The 13,661-nt window shown below is 45.2% G+C and overlaps 1 protein-coding gene across 1 annotated transcript in view; it reads left to right on the plus strand.

Annotated features, from left to right (window-relative positions):
• The first annotated feature begins 5,274 nt into the window (after window positions 1-5,274).
• LOC139264127 (polycystin-1-like protein 1) overlaps window positions 5,275-13,661 on the plus strand; it is a 245,772-nt gene continuing 237,385 nt past the window's right edge. The window contains exons 1-5 of the mRNA XM_070880217.1: window positions 5,275-5,388; window positions 6,733-6,823; window positions 7,555-7,655; window positions 10,699-10,796; window positions 13,188-13,552. Coding sequence (XP_070736318.1) covers window positions 5,275-5,388; window positions 6,733-6,823; window positions 7,555-7,655; window positions 10,699-10,796; window positions 13,188-13,552 — 769 coding nt within the window. The remainder of the gene's footprint in view (window positions 5,389-6,732; window positions 6,824-7,554; window positions 7,656-10,698; window positions 10,797-13,187; window positions 13,553-13,661) is intronic.

Here is a 13,661-nt window from a genome sequence, read left to right on the forward strand (position 1 = left end):
GCCATGTATTTGGCTGAGACAAGCTGATTAGCTGAAGCATCCTAATCGCTCCAGTAAAGCAAAGCAATTTATTTCTGACTTGTTAATAAGAATTGGAGAAGATTGTGACACCAGAAAAATAAATCACTGTTGCAGCTTTAAATTAAGTGTGGATGTACAGTCACTGAAACATAGATCAAGTGCTGTCGCAGCTGACTCGCCCAGTAATCATGGCTTTTTGTACAGTATAATATGCTGCAGCCGGCATTGCAAGACTGGTTTCTGTAATACAAGTATAACATTCAGGTGAGCTGGTGCTGAGAACAGGGATTGGTCAGGTTCTGTTTTGCTGCAGATTCTATTATCCTCGTCTGAGCGGGAGTGGGATTGAATTGACAAGCGACAGGAAGCTCAGGGTTGTACTTGTGAGCAGAATGGAGATGCTCAGGAAAACAATCACCTAATCTGCGTTTTGTTTCCTCAATGCAGAAGAGACAACATTGTGAGCTTTGAACACAATATACCAGATTGAAGGAAGTACATGTAATCGCAGTCTTGTACAGAACCAGTGTTTGGAGCTCTAGGTAGTGGTATGGGAGGAAGTGAATGGGCAGTTGTTGCATTTCCTGCACTTGTATGGGAAGGTGCCAGGGGAAAGAGAGCAGGCAGAAGAGTGTCATGGAGGGAATGATCCCTTCGGAATGCTGAGCAGGAAGGGAAGGTGTTGTGTATCTGTAAAGCACGCACTCCCATGTTCCGCCACCAGGGAGCTCATCCCCTGAAGTCCCAAGGGTTCACAGCATCCCTTGGGAACACTGTATATAAGCCGGCCCCTAAGACCTGTTCCTCACTCTGGAGTGTCTTATTAAAGACTGAGGTCACTGTTACTTTAACCTCCCTGTGTGCAGCCTCATCTGTGTTAGGAACACAATAACTGGTGACGAGAATACGAATCCAACGCAAAGATGCAGCAAACTGTGGGTATCCTGGAGAAGTTCTCGGAGGGTGAGGACTGGGAAGCCTATGTCGAACGGCTAGACCAGTACTTTGTAGCCAACGAGCTGGACGGAGAAGGAAGCGCTGCAAAAAGGAGAGCGGTCCTCCTCACAGTCTGCGGGGCACCGACCTAAAGCCTCACGAAGAACCTTCTGGCTCCGGTGAAACCCACAGATAAGTCATATGAGGAGCTGTGTACACTGGTTCGGGAGCATCTTAACCCGAGGGAGAGCGTGCTGATGGCGAGTTATCAGTTCTACATGTGCCAGCGATCTGAAGGTCAGGAAGTGGCGAGCTATGTCGCCAAGCTAAGGCGACTTGCAGGACAATGTGAGTTTGATGGCTACCTGGAGCAAATGCTCAGAGACCTTTTTGTACTGGGCACTGGCCACAAGAACCATCCGACGAAAACTTTTGGCTGTAGAGACACCAACCCTCAGCAAGGCCATTGAGATAGCACAGGCGTTTATGCCCACCAGTGATAACATCAAACAAATCTCTCAGCACACAAGTGCTAGCAATGTTCATAAATTAACTGGAACTATGCTTGTGAGCAGAAATGTACAGAGCAGAACCCACAAGTCTGCAACTGCCAGCAGGCCTCCGGTGACCCAGATGACTCAGAGTCCCCAACAAAGGATGAATGGAAGAAAATTCACACCTTGTTGGCGCTGTGGAGACTTCCATTCAGCCTATCATGCCGCTTGAAAGGGTATGTTTGCAAGAGCTGTGGAACAATGGGGCACCTCCAAAAAGCTTGCAAACGAGCTGCAAGCTCTGCAAAACCTGCTAACCACCACGTGGCAGAGGAAGATCGGTCCATGGTGGATCAAAGCAATTTTGAGCCTCAGAGAGGAGGCAGATGCTGAAGTACACGGGGCATACACATTTTCGATGAAATATCCACCTATAATGCTAAACGTAAAATTGAATGGCTTACCCGTAGCCATGGAACTGGACACTGGCGCCAGCCAATCCATCATGAGTAAAAAGATGTTTGAGAGACTGTGGTGCAACAAGGCACTCAGACTAGCCCTGAGCCCCATCCACATGAAACTGAGAACGTACACCAAAGAGCTTATCACTATCCTGGGCAGCGCCATGGTCAAGGTCACCTACGAGGGCACGGTGCACGAACTGCCACTCTGGATTGTCCCGGGCGATGGCCCCACACTGCTTGGAAGGAGCTGGCTGGGCAAAATCCGCTGGAACTGGGATGACATCCAAGCGCTATCACATGTCAATGAGGCCTCATGTACCCAGGTTCTTAACAAATTTCCTTCCCTTTTTGAGCCAGGCATTGGAAAGTTTTCCGGGGCGAAGGTGCGGATCCACTTGGTCCCAGAGGCACGACCCATTCACCACAAAGCACGAGCGGTACTTGATGAGGGAGAGAGTGGAAATAGAGCTGGACAGGCTGCAACGTGAGAGCATCATCTCCCGAGTGGAATTCAGCGAGTGGGCCAGCCTGATTGTTCCAGTACTCAAAAGTGATGGCACGCTCAGGATTTGCGGCGATTACAAAGTAACTATTAATCGTTTCTCGCTACAGGACCAATACCCACTACCTAAGGCAGACGACCTATTTGCGACGCTGGCAGGAGGCAAGACGTTCACCAAGCTCGACTTGACTTCGGCCTACATGACGCAGGAGCTGGAGGTGTCTTTGAAGGGCCTCACATGCATCAACATGCACAAGGGACTGTTCATCTACAACAGATACCCGTTTGTAATTCGGTCGGCTGCAACGATCTTCCAGAGAAACATGGAGAGCCTACTCAAGTCGGTACCACACACGGTGGTCTTTCAGGACAACATATTGGTCAAGGGTTGGGACACTGCCGAGCACCTACAAAACCTGGAGGAGGTCCTCCAGCGACTGGATCACGTAGGGCTGCGGCTGAAGAGGTCGAAATGCATCTTCATGGCAAGAGAAGTGGAGTTTTTGGGAAGAAAGATCGCGGCGGACGGCATTCGGCCCACAGACGCCAAGACAGAGGCTATCAGGAACGCGCCCAGGCCACAGAACGTCACGGAGCTGCATTCGTTCCTGGGACTCCTCAACTATTTTGGTAACTTCCTACCAGGGTAAAACACCCTTTTAGAACCCCTACATGTGTTATTGCGCAACAGTGAGAACTGGATATGGGGGGGAAAAAAACAAGTAATTGCTTTTGAGAAAGCCAGAAACATTTTATGCTCCAACAAGCTGCTTGTATTGTATAGCACGTGTAAAAAACTTGTGCTAGCATGTGACGCGTAGTCGTACAGGGTCGGGTGTGTATTACAACAAGCTAATGTTGCGGGGAAGTTGCAACCTGTCGCCTATGCTTCCAGGAGCTTTTCTAAGGCCGAGAGGGCCTACAGCATGATTGAGAAAGAGGCATTAGCATGTGTGTTCGGGGTAAAGAAAATGCATCAGTACCTGTTTGGCCTCAAATTTGAGCTGGAAACCGATCACAAGCCCCTCATATCCCTGTTCGCTGAAAACAAGGGGATAAATACTAATGCCTCAGCCCACATACAAAGGTGGGCACTCGCACTATCAGCGTATAACTGTACCATCCGCCACAGGCCAGGCACTGAGAACTGTGCGGTTGCTCTCAGTCGGCTACCACTGCCCACCACGGGGGTGGAAATGACACAGCCTGCAAACTTATTGATGGTGGCGCTGTCCGCAGACTTGTTGATGGTCATGGAAGCGTTTGAAAATGATAAATCATCTGTCACGGCCCGCCAGATTAGGACTTGGACCAGCCAAGATCCTCTGCTGTCCCGAGTAAAAAAACTGTGTAATGCATGGGAGCTGGGCCAGGAGCCCTGTTGAAATGCAAGAGCCAACCAAGCCGTTCCAACGGCGAAAGGACGAGCTGTCCATTCAGGCAGACTGCCTGTTGTGGGGTAACCGTGTAGTGCTACCCAAAAAGGGCAGGGAGACGTTCATCTCGGATCTCCACAGCACACACCTGGGTATAGTAATGATGAAAGCGATAGCCAGATCCCACGTGTGGTGGCCCGGTATCGACTCTGACTTTGAGTCCTGTGTACGGCAATGCAGCATGTGTGCTCAGTTGAGCAACGCGCCCAGAGAGAGGCACCACTAAGTTTGTGGTCCTGGCACCACCACCGCCACCATTGAAAGCCTGAGGGCCATGTTTGCCACCCACGGCCTGCCTGACATACTGGTCAGTGACAACGGGCCATGTTTCACCAGTGCCGAATTCATGACCCGCAATGGGATCAAACATGTCACCTCGGTCCCGTTTAAACCAGCCTCCAATGGGCAGCCAGAGTGGGCAGTACAAACCATCAAACATAGCCTTAAACAAGCCACAGAAGGCTCACTCCAAACCTGCCTGTCCCGAGTACTGCTCAGCTATCGCAAGAGACCCCACTCACTCACAGGGGTGCCCCCGGCTGAGCTACTCATGAAAAGGACATTTAAAACAAGACTCTCGCTGGTTCACCCCAACCTGCATGATCAGGTAGAGAGCAGGCGGCAGCAACAAAATGTAAACGATGGTTGCGCCACTGTGTCACGGGAAATTGCTCTGAATGACCCTGTATATGTGCTAAACTATGGACATTGTCCCAAGTGGATCGTGGGCACAGTGATAGCTGAAGAAGGGAGTCGGGTGTTTGTAGTCAAACTCGACAAAGGACAAATTTGCAGACGAGGCTGCGGTTCACAGACTGCCCTGAACAACCCACAGCAGACGCCACCATTTTCGAGCCCACAACACACACCCAAAGGATCAACGACACCACGCTGGACCAGGAAATCGAACCCATCACGCCCAACAGCCCAGCAAGGCCAGGCTCACCTAGCAGTCCTGCAGGGCCAAAAACACGCCAGCCCAACGAGGGCACAGCCAACACACCAGAACAGACATTTGTACCGAGGCGGTCCACCAGGGAAAGAAAGGCTCCCGACCGCCTCATTTTGTAAATAGTTTCCACTTTGACTTTGGCAGGGAGTGATGTTGTGTATTTGTAAAGCATGTTCCGCCACCAGGGAGCTTATCCCCTGAAGTCCCAAGGGATCCCAGCATCCTTTGGGAGCACTGTATATAAGCCGGCCCCTAAGGCCTGTTCCTCACTCTGGAGTGTCTTTAAAGACTGAGGTCACTGTTACTTTAACCTCCCTGTGTGCAGCCTCATCTGTATTAGGATTACATTGGAGGTGGCGGAGGCTGGTAGGCTGGGACAAGGGGAAGCTTATCTGGTTCTGAGACGGGGAGGAGGGGTGAGGGCAAAAGCACAGGGACTGGATGGACTTAATCAATGACCTTGTTAACCATGATGGAAGAGAATCCTCAGCTGGGGAAAAAGGACATTCTGAAAGCTCTGGTGTGGAAGGCGGTATCATCAGAGCAGATGTGGCGGAGACACTGGGAGAAGGAAATGGAGCCCGTACATGAAATTGGATGGGGAGAAGTATAATCCAGGTGACTGTAGGACTCAGTGGATTCGAAATAGATCTCAGTGAACGGCCTCTCCCAGAAATAGAGAAGTCCAGAAAGGAAGGGAAGATTCAAAGATGGATCTCAAAAAGGCATGGGAGTGGTGGAAATTTGAAGTAAAATTCTCTAGATCAGGATGAGAGCTGGAAATGCACAATCAGTTTTGTGTTGATAATGCATGAAACTTGTGACTGATTCCTTCAAAGGATCTGTTATCTGCTAACAGCTGCAGGAGCTCATCGAATAGGTGCTCGAGTCTACAATGTGCAAATTCAGATGTTCTGAAAGACTGTCACACCGTCATAATTTACGCTCAAATTTTGTAGAAACACTTAATTAGTCAGTTTCGTCCCATTTATTTTCAAGATTAAAAAGAGTTACTTTACTCCAGTATCATTAGCAGTGCTCACCCTTGAAATCCTATAGGTTGTGTATGAGTACTTTCTATGAAGTGTTGCCACACAATGGGGTCAAGTTTCAGCCTGAATTGCTCCTATATTTTTGGAGCAACTGGTTTAGAATGGAGTATCTTAGAAATTGCAATTCTCGGCATTTAGTTTGCTCCAGTTCTCGTCAGTTGGAACAGTTTCATTTTGGAACAGATTTTTTTTTCAAAAGTGGGCGTGTCCGGCCACTTACGCCTGTTTTGAAAGTTTAGGCAGCGAAAACTTACTCCAAACTAACTTAGAATGGAGTGTGTAGATTTTTGTACGCTCAGAAAAATCTTGCCTACACTTTTTACAAATCAGGCGTCGGGAACAAGAGCGGGGGAAAGGGAAGTAATTAAATTCTACAAGCATTCAACAGCCTTACTTATACAAATAAAGAGCCATCCTGAATAAAAAATTATAAACAAAGCAAAGACAAAATATTGAATATTCCAACCTGTGTGAAGCAGCAGCAGCCTTCGAGCTGCGGTGCTTCAGGCAGGCCTTCCATGTAGGAGACAGGGGCAACGTCAGTGGCTCGACGGCAGTCGAAGAAACAGCAAGCAGCCTTCGAGCTGCAAGGGTAACTGAGGCCATTCAGCCACGGGATAGGGGCGTCGGCAGTGGCTGACGGCAGCCGAAGACACAGCAAGCAGCCTTCGAGCTGCGAGAGAAGCTGAGGCCATTTGGCCACGGGATAGGGGTCCACGAGACAAATCAACACTTTTCTTTAAGTCCCTTTAAAAATGGCTGAGTGCCAATGTTTCTGGGCTACTGCGCATGCGCGCGCGCTCCAACGTGCACGCGCAGGGCTGCCAGCACGACGTTGCCTCATTTAACTTAGCCTCGCCCCCCTCCACTTGCAGAATCGGCGTGACTCTGTGGCTCCGGCCCCCGCTGCTGTCTGCACGCTGTGCCAAGCTCCCAGGGACCAGCAAGGAGCCGGAGAATTAAGAGGTATTTTTCTGTCATATTTTTAGGCGCGAAAAACGGGCGTCCAGGTCGGGGCTGCGCCGTTCTAGGCGCGGCCCGAAACTTGACCCCAATAAAAGGTCATTACCAAATCTAACTGGTGTGATTTAGATCTGTTGCGGTTTGCTTTTTAAATCTGCCTGGTTAGCTGAGTTCATATTTGGGTTGCTGCCTTTGCATATTCCAAGTAAATAAAGCAAATAAGTGTTTGCACAGACCACCCCACTAAAACTATTTCCATCATTTAAGAAATGTGATTCAAAAATTTGTTTTGGAGATTTAGAAACTGGAATATCGTCTGCCAACATAAAGTAGTAAGCAAGAGAACAGATCTGGCCAACCAGAATTTCTTTTACATGTTTTCCAGTTGTAGGCCTGTTCTGTCATTGTGTCGGTATTCTTACATGTTTTACATCAGTACTTGGTATCAGCTTGTTGGCACACCTCTGTCAAGACCATTAGTTCAACCCCACCATAAGATTTGAGCATATAATCTAGGCTGACATTCAGTCCTGTGTGAGTGCTGTATTGTCAAAGGTGTTGTCTGCTTGTTGAAGTGAACATAAACGATCACATCGTACTATTCAAATTAGAGTGGAGAGCCCTCCCAGTATCCTTGCCAGTGTTGCTTTTCTACATAGTTTCTATTTGTAGTTTTGATCTATTTGGTTTAAATTTATTGCCATTTGTTTTCTATAGTCCACTTCAACTTCCAGTTGCAAAATGGAATGCTAAGCTTGCGAGTGGATCAAACTACATCTTTCTGTGGCTGTACACTGATGGCATAATGAACCATACTATCATCGGTCCAAACCAGGTATGATATAACTTATGTAAATTGTACTGGTGGTATGCTGGAACAGTGCTTTGAAGAACCAATTGAACTAAGATTGATCCAAGTTCACTGAGTTCCTGACCTAACCTTGCAGGCAGATATCAAGTGGACAAGGTTACTTTTCACAATGAAGTACAGATAATTGGGGGGTGGCGACATGACTATCAGCAAAATATCCCACTCTAGAATTCATACGTTTTTTCATTCATACATTTTTTTTAAAAAAGGCAACGCTTCATTTCCTGTTTTGACCACTCACCAACAGTGGATGACTTTTAGCTTTAACTTAGTTGATTTCAACCTAATTAGTTGCCACTGAGACTTAGAATAGAATCAGAGAATCTTTCAGCAGGAGCTAATTTGGCCTCTCGTGCCAGTGCCGGCTCTTTGTAAGAGCTGTTTAATTTAGTCCCACATCCCAGCCTTTTCCCCATATCTCTGCAAATTAGTTCTCTTCAAATACATGTCCAATTGCTTTTTGAAAGTTACTATGGAATCTGATTTCGCCACTCTTTCAGGTAGTGCGTGCCAGATCATAACAGCCCTCTGTGTGAAATAATTTCTCCTCATTTCCCCTCTCGTTCTTTTGTTCATTATTTTAAATCTATGAACTTTGGTTACTGACCCACTCGCCAGTTTCTTCTTACTTGCTCTATCAAAGCCCTTCATAATTTTGAATACCTTTATTAGGTCTCCCCTTACCCTTCTCTGCTTCTCCAATCTCGACACATAACTGAAGTCCCTCATCCCTGGTATCATACGGGGTCAGATTAGGGATGCCACAAGGTGTTAGACTGGACTGACACCAGCAATTGATTCTGGATGAAGCATGTCATTGGAATTTGAGGCAGGATTGGGATGATAATGGGAGTTGGGTCAGGGTTGAGTTAACAGCAGGAATGGCAGGTTATTGAATCATAGTGAGGTGTTAGGTCAGGTTTGGTCAATGCTGATGGGAGCAACTAACAGAGATTATGGGGCCAAAATTGTCCCATTCCTCAAGGCCTGTTACCATCGGAAATCGGTGGCCACGCTGCGGAGTGCCGCCAATTTTTCGTGTAATGGCCGCCATTATCAAAATTCCGCTGTTGCGGTATCCTGGCGGTGATCCACGCCCCCCCCCCTCCCCCACTGCTCCGCTGCTGCCAAGCCGTCCTAAGTGAGTCACCAGAATGCGCACCGCCGATGTTCCCCCTGACAGTGAAATTCCGCCGAAAGAATCTTCCTCCCACCGGGCGGTGCCAAAAAGCTGCTTTTCTCAGGCAGTGCAGTGAGGCTGTGACCTTCTAAAATGGCGGTGCGGCTCCCATTAAAAGGGAGGACGCACTGCTGCTGCTGCCATGTTTTTTTTGTCAGCCAACTGGCACATTGGGCCTACAATTATGCCCCCGGATTCAACTGGGCTGCCAACAGGCAGCCAGGCAGCCTGGCATCCCCTCTTGGGTGCCAGACCACTGGCCCTGTTGAAACCCTCCCTGGTGGTCCAGTGGACCGAACTTTCAAAATTGCACAGGCTCTATCTCCCCTTTAAGAGAAGGGGAGAGCCGTGGTGACGCGGCGCTGTGATGACTGATGACTGACGTTCGCCCCTCAAGTTTGCTCACCGCCGCCTATCCACCCCCGTTATGAGCGACTTCTGGTCCGCCGAAAATAAAAAGTCAAAGAGCGGAATTTCGCTCAAGAGGACACCACATCCACCGTAGCGGTGAATACAGAAGCAATTGGGTGAGAGCGCCCCATTTCCAGTGGTGGTCAATTTCAGCACCTATGACTGCTGTCCCACACATCAACCTAAATCAGTTAGTGCAGTGTTATCTTGCCTACCCTGAACAAGCATTACTTGTTCAGTAAACTGCGGAATTCTCTGTGTCCCGTAATTTGCGGTCAGTTGCAAGGCAAAGGCTTTTGCCGCTGGGTGTGATTTTTATTCTTAGTACTGTTTCTAATTGAGCATGGGAAGAAAATGTTTGGCAATAATAGAAGAAAGGCCTATCAGCATTAGCTCTGAGTTCTCTTCATCTGTTCACTTAGTTATATTGTAGGCAATAAAAAGAGGCTTGTTGTGATTTGTTTTATTTTACACAAAAAGTATATTTAGTAGTGAACACCAAATCAAGATTTGTGACATTTGCACGTGTGACAGACATTTTATGCAGAGCGATGTTTTGAGTATAACAGGCTAGGTGCGAGTCGACTCATTATGTCGATTTGTTTGGAATTAAAAATGTAATTTTAAATAACATTTATTAATTGCCATTTTAATTTGTTTAATTTTACTTTGAGATTTAAAGCTTGTTTTAGTGCAAATAGGTAAAAACATTATAAAATGTGTATTTTTAAAGCATTTGACAAATATTGGATCACAAACATTCAAAATGTTCGGAATTGAAATTTTATAGTTATCACCAGTTCATCAAGGAGAAATGAAGGAAAGTCACTTTCAATGTACGATCTACGCAAACAGTTTAAGTTTGCTTTCCTAACTGTTTGAAGAAATCTGTTTTTGATAACTGCCCCCATAGTGGCTAAATACTCAGCGGTTATTTTGGTCAGATAATGAGTTTAAAAACTACCGATGGCTCTGGATCACTATCCAGGAATCACAAAGTTTGATTCCTTTTAATCAGTGTACCTACTTTGTAGATTACATCATTTGATCAGCTCTTCAGTGACTATCAAAGTCAAAATGTCAGGTCTCTAAGATTTTGGGGAGGTGATCAAAAATCAGATTTCTCCTATCAACCAGGAGATTTAAAAATGATTTGGATAAGTTGCGAATAGACAAATGCTCTAATTGGAAGTACTCCCCGCTACAGCACAGGTTCTTCTTTAACTTTCACATTCGTGCACTTGACAGCTTATTATTTTGGATTGCACTGCTTGTTGGAACTATATCATGTGATAAACAAGAAATGTGTTTTGTTCTTTTTTTCAGTATGTCTTTATTAATTCTTTAGAACCGAAGGTCCACAATGACAAAGTATAATTTAAAACATTAACCAGCATCTTCACTTTTTTCTTTCAGTTGGTTATGGCGATAAACTCAACTGGTTTAATAAGTGTTGAGGTTGTGGCACAGAATGAAGTGAGCCATGCCAGAGCCAGCATGACCACAGTTGCTCAGTATCCTGTCAGGAGTATTACTATTACTGTGGCTCGAGTAGCTCTGAACAAGGCTAGTAACATTGTGCTTAAAATAAAGCCCAAACAAGACTATATTATTGCAATAGATTACGGAGATGGAACATATGACCTTTTCGAATCACAACATCTTAATTCTCAAACCAACTGCTTGGACGCTCCATTTCATTGCTCGAATTTTGCTTTTCACCATACATACGCTGCTGTTGGTCAATACTGTTTGAATGCTACAGTTTCCAATAATGTAAGTACTGTTGCATCAACAACCATTGCTGTTGTTGAGGAGCCCATTACTGGTCTTCAATTGATTCTGAATTCACCAAGAGTGATCAAACTTAAAGACTACATTAATGCAACAGCATCTGTACAAACTGGCACAGAGGTTACCTTTCAGTGGATCATTTCAATAACTCACTCCAACCCTTTTATTCTTACTCAGGAGTAAGTATACAATTGTGTTTGTATCTGTGTGTAAGTATACTTAATTATTGGGGATGTGTATAATCTGTACAATAACAACTGTAGTTTGACATTTGCAATTGGCCTTCGAGTCCAGTATTCTAAACCAGAGTACTCTTTATCGGTTTAAAATCTAAACATTCTCTTCAAACTGCTGGAATAATGAAACTTACATTTGTAAAATTCTTAAATCGTGATATTGTTCCACGATTCCACAATATAGCTTGAGGAACGTTTTGTGTCATCTGCAAATTGTGAAATTGTGCCCTGTACTCCCAAGTCCAAGTCATTAATATATATCAAGAAAAACAGTCATTCGCATACCGACCCCTGGGGAACACCACTGTATACCTCCCTCCAGTCCGAAATACAACTGCTTTCTGTTTCCTGTGATTTAGCCAATTTCATATCCATGCTGCCAATGCCCCTTTTATTCCATGGGCTTCAACTTTGCTGGCAAGCCTATTATGTGGCACTTTTTTGGAAGTCTATATACATCATATCAACCGCATTGCCCTCATCAACCCTCTCTGTTACCTCATCAAAAAACTCTATCAAGTTGTGAAACACGATTTCCTGGTTTTCCTTAATTAATCCACACTTGTCCAAGTGACTGTTAACTTTGTTCTTCATTATCATTTAGAAAAGCTTCCTCACTACCGTGGTTAAACTGACTGGCCTGCAGTTTCTGGGTTTATCCTTGCACCTTTTTTGAACCTGCATCTAAGGAGGATTGGAAGATTATGACCAGTACCTCTGTGGTTTCCTCCTTAACCTCCCTCAGCATCCTAGGATGAGCCCAGTAGTGGTGAACAGTTATTTTTTGGACTGGAGGAAGGTATACAGTGGTGTTCCCCAGGGGTCGGTACTAGGACCACTGCTTTTCTTGATATATGTTAATGAGTTGCAGGGCACAATTTCAAAATTGAAGTCATTACTTTTGCTGGGTTAACCATGTTTGGACAGGGCAGGTTGCTCACATCTTTCCCTATGAATACTTAAAGGAATGCTTACTATTTATGCTGTTCCTCTGTTTTGATACCGTTTGCATTTTTTATGGTTCTCACCTCTTTTCTGGCTGCTCTATTACTGTTAAGGTACTGAAAGAAATTCTTGTTGTTTGGTTTTACCTTTGTTATGTTTTTTTTATTAGGTCAATCTTTGCTTCTCTGATCACTCTTTCAACATGTTTCTCTGTGTACTTGTATCATCCCAATGAACTCCACCCCCTTATTTCTGCCAAATTTGAAACTGTTATTTTCCACCATCATTTCACTTTTAATTTGTTTTTAATCAATTTATGGTCATACCTGTTTAGGCTGAGCCTGCTGGTTCTAGATATGTATTTATTCTGCATACTCAGCATTAGTTGCTCCCATCAGCATTATAAAAGTGTTCAGTTTGTCGTCATTGAACAAACTGCGCAATGACTTTGCTTGATTTCTTTCATTTCGCTCAAAATGAGCCACAATGCCAGAGTGGCACAGGTGAGCTGCATTATATTCTCGAAAACCCCCCTATAGCAGGAGGGCAGAATGGTCGAGGTATGAGAGTTGCCAGTAGCTTGGATTAATAGTGCTGTACTATCAGTCAGTGAAGGTTGGGTTCAAAGAACTGAAATTGGACTCGTATTGGGGTCTCTCACCACCCGTTTTCTCTTCCGACTGAAAGTAGATGTAACCTAACAGTTTGTGTCACAAATAGCTCTCAGACTTCAGGAAATAAATATTCAATCGTTTAAGTCATGCATATTCAGAAATTATATTGTATATTAAAGGCAAGCAAAAACCATAAAGTTATTCAATGAAACATGGATTACATTTTGTAACATTCAGTTGATAGGTAATTGTTGCATAACAAATGAATACAGTGTAATGCTGTTTCTTCTACTAACCAATGTTTCCTTTCTTTCAGAGGCAATCTTATGAGCACAATTAACTACCAAGCACATGCAGGAGGCAACTACTATGTAAAAGTAATAATCTCCAGCCCACTATACAGCAGCCCTTTCAGTCGATTGCTTCCAGGCCTTGTAAAAGTCAGAACTCCAATCATAGGTTTGCAGGCATTATTCCCCTTTAGTACCAATAGTGCAAAGCTTCTGCTACAGCCAGATGGTAGCTATGCCACTCAAATCTTGGGCTTCAGTGTTCATACCTTTGCTGAAGAAGTGAAGTTTTTGTTTGACTTTGGAGATGGTTCACCGCTACTTACTGTCAGTGGAATGCAGAGTAGCTTTGATGGCACATTTGCTTCTGGACGACACAGATTTACCAAAGGTTGGTGTGCAAATTGTACTTTTCTTTGACCCACCCCGACTCCACCAGATACCATCATTATTTGTTGTTCCAGCCCTAGTGCTTAACCCCCACAATCCCCACAGGTTCG

Source organism: Pristiophorus japonicus, chromosome 5 (assembly GCF_044704955.1).
Source record: "Pristiophorus japonicus isolate sPriJap1 chromosome 5, sPriJap1.hap1, whole genome shotgun sequence".
Taxonomy (NCBI): Eukaryota; Metazoa; Chordata; class Chondrichthyes; family Pristiophoridae; genus Pristiophorus; species Pristiophorus japonicus.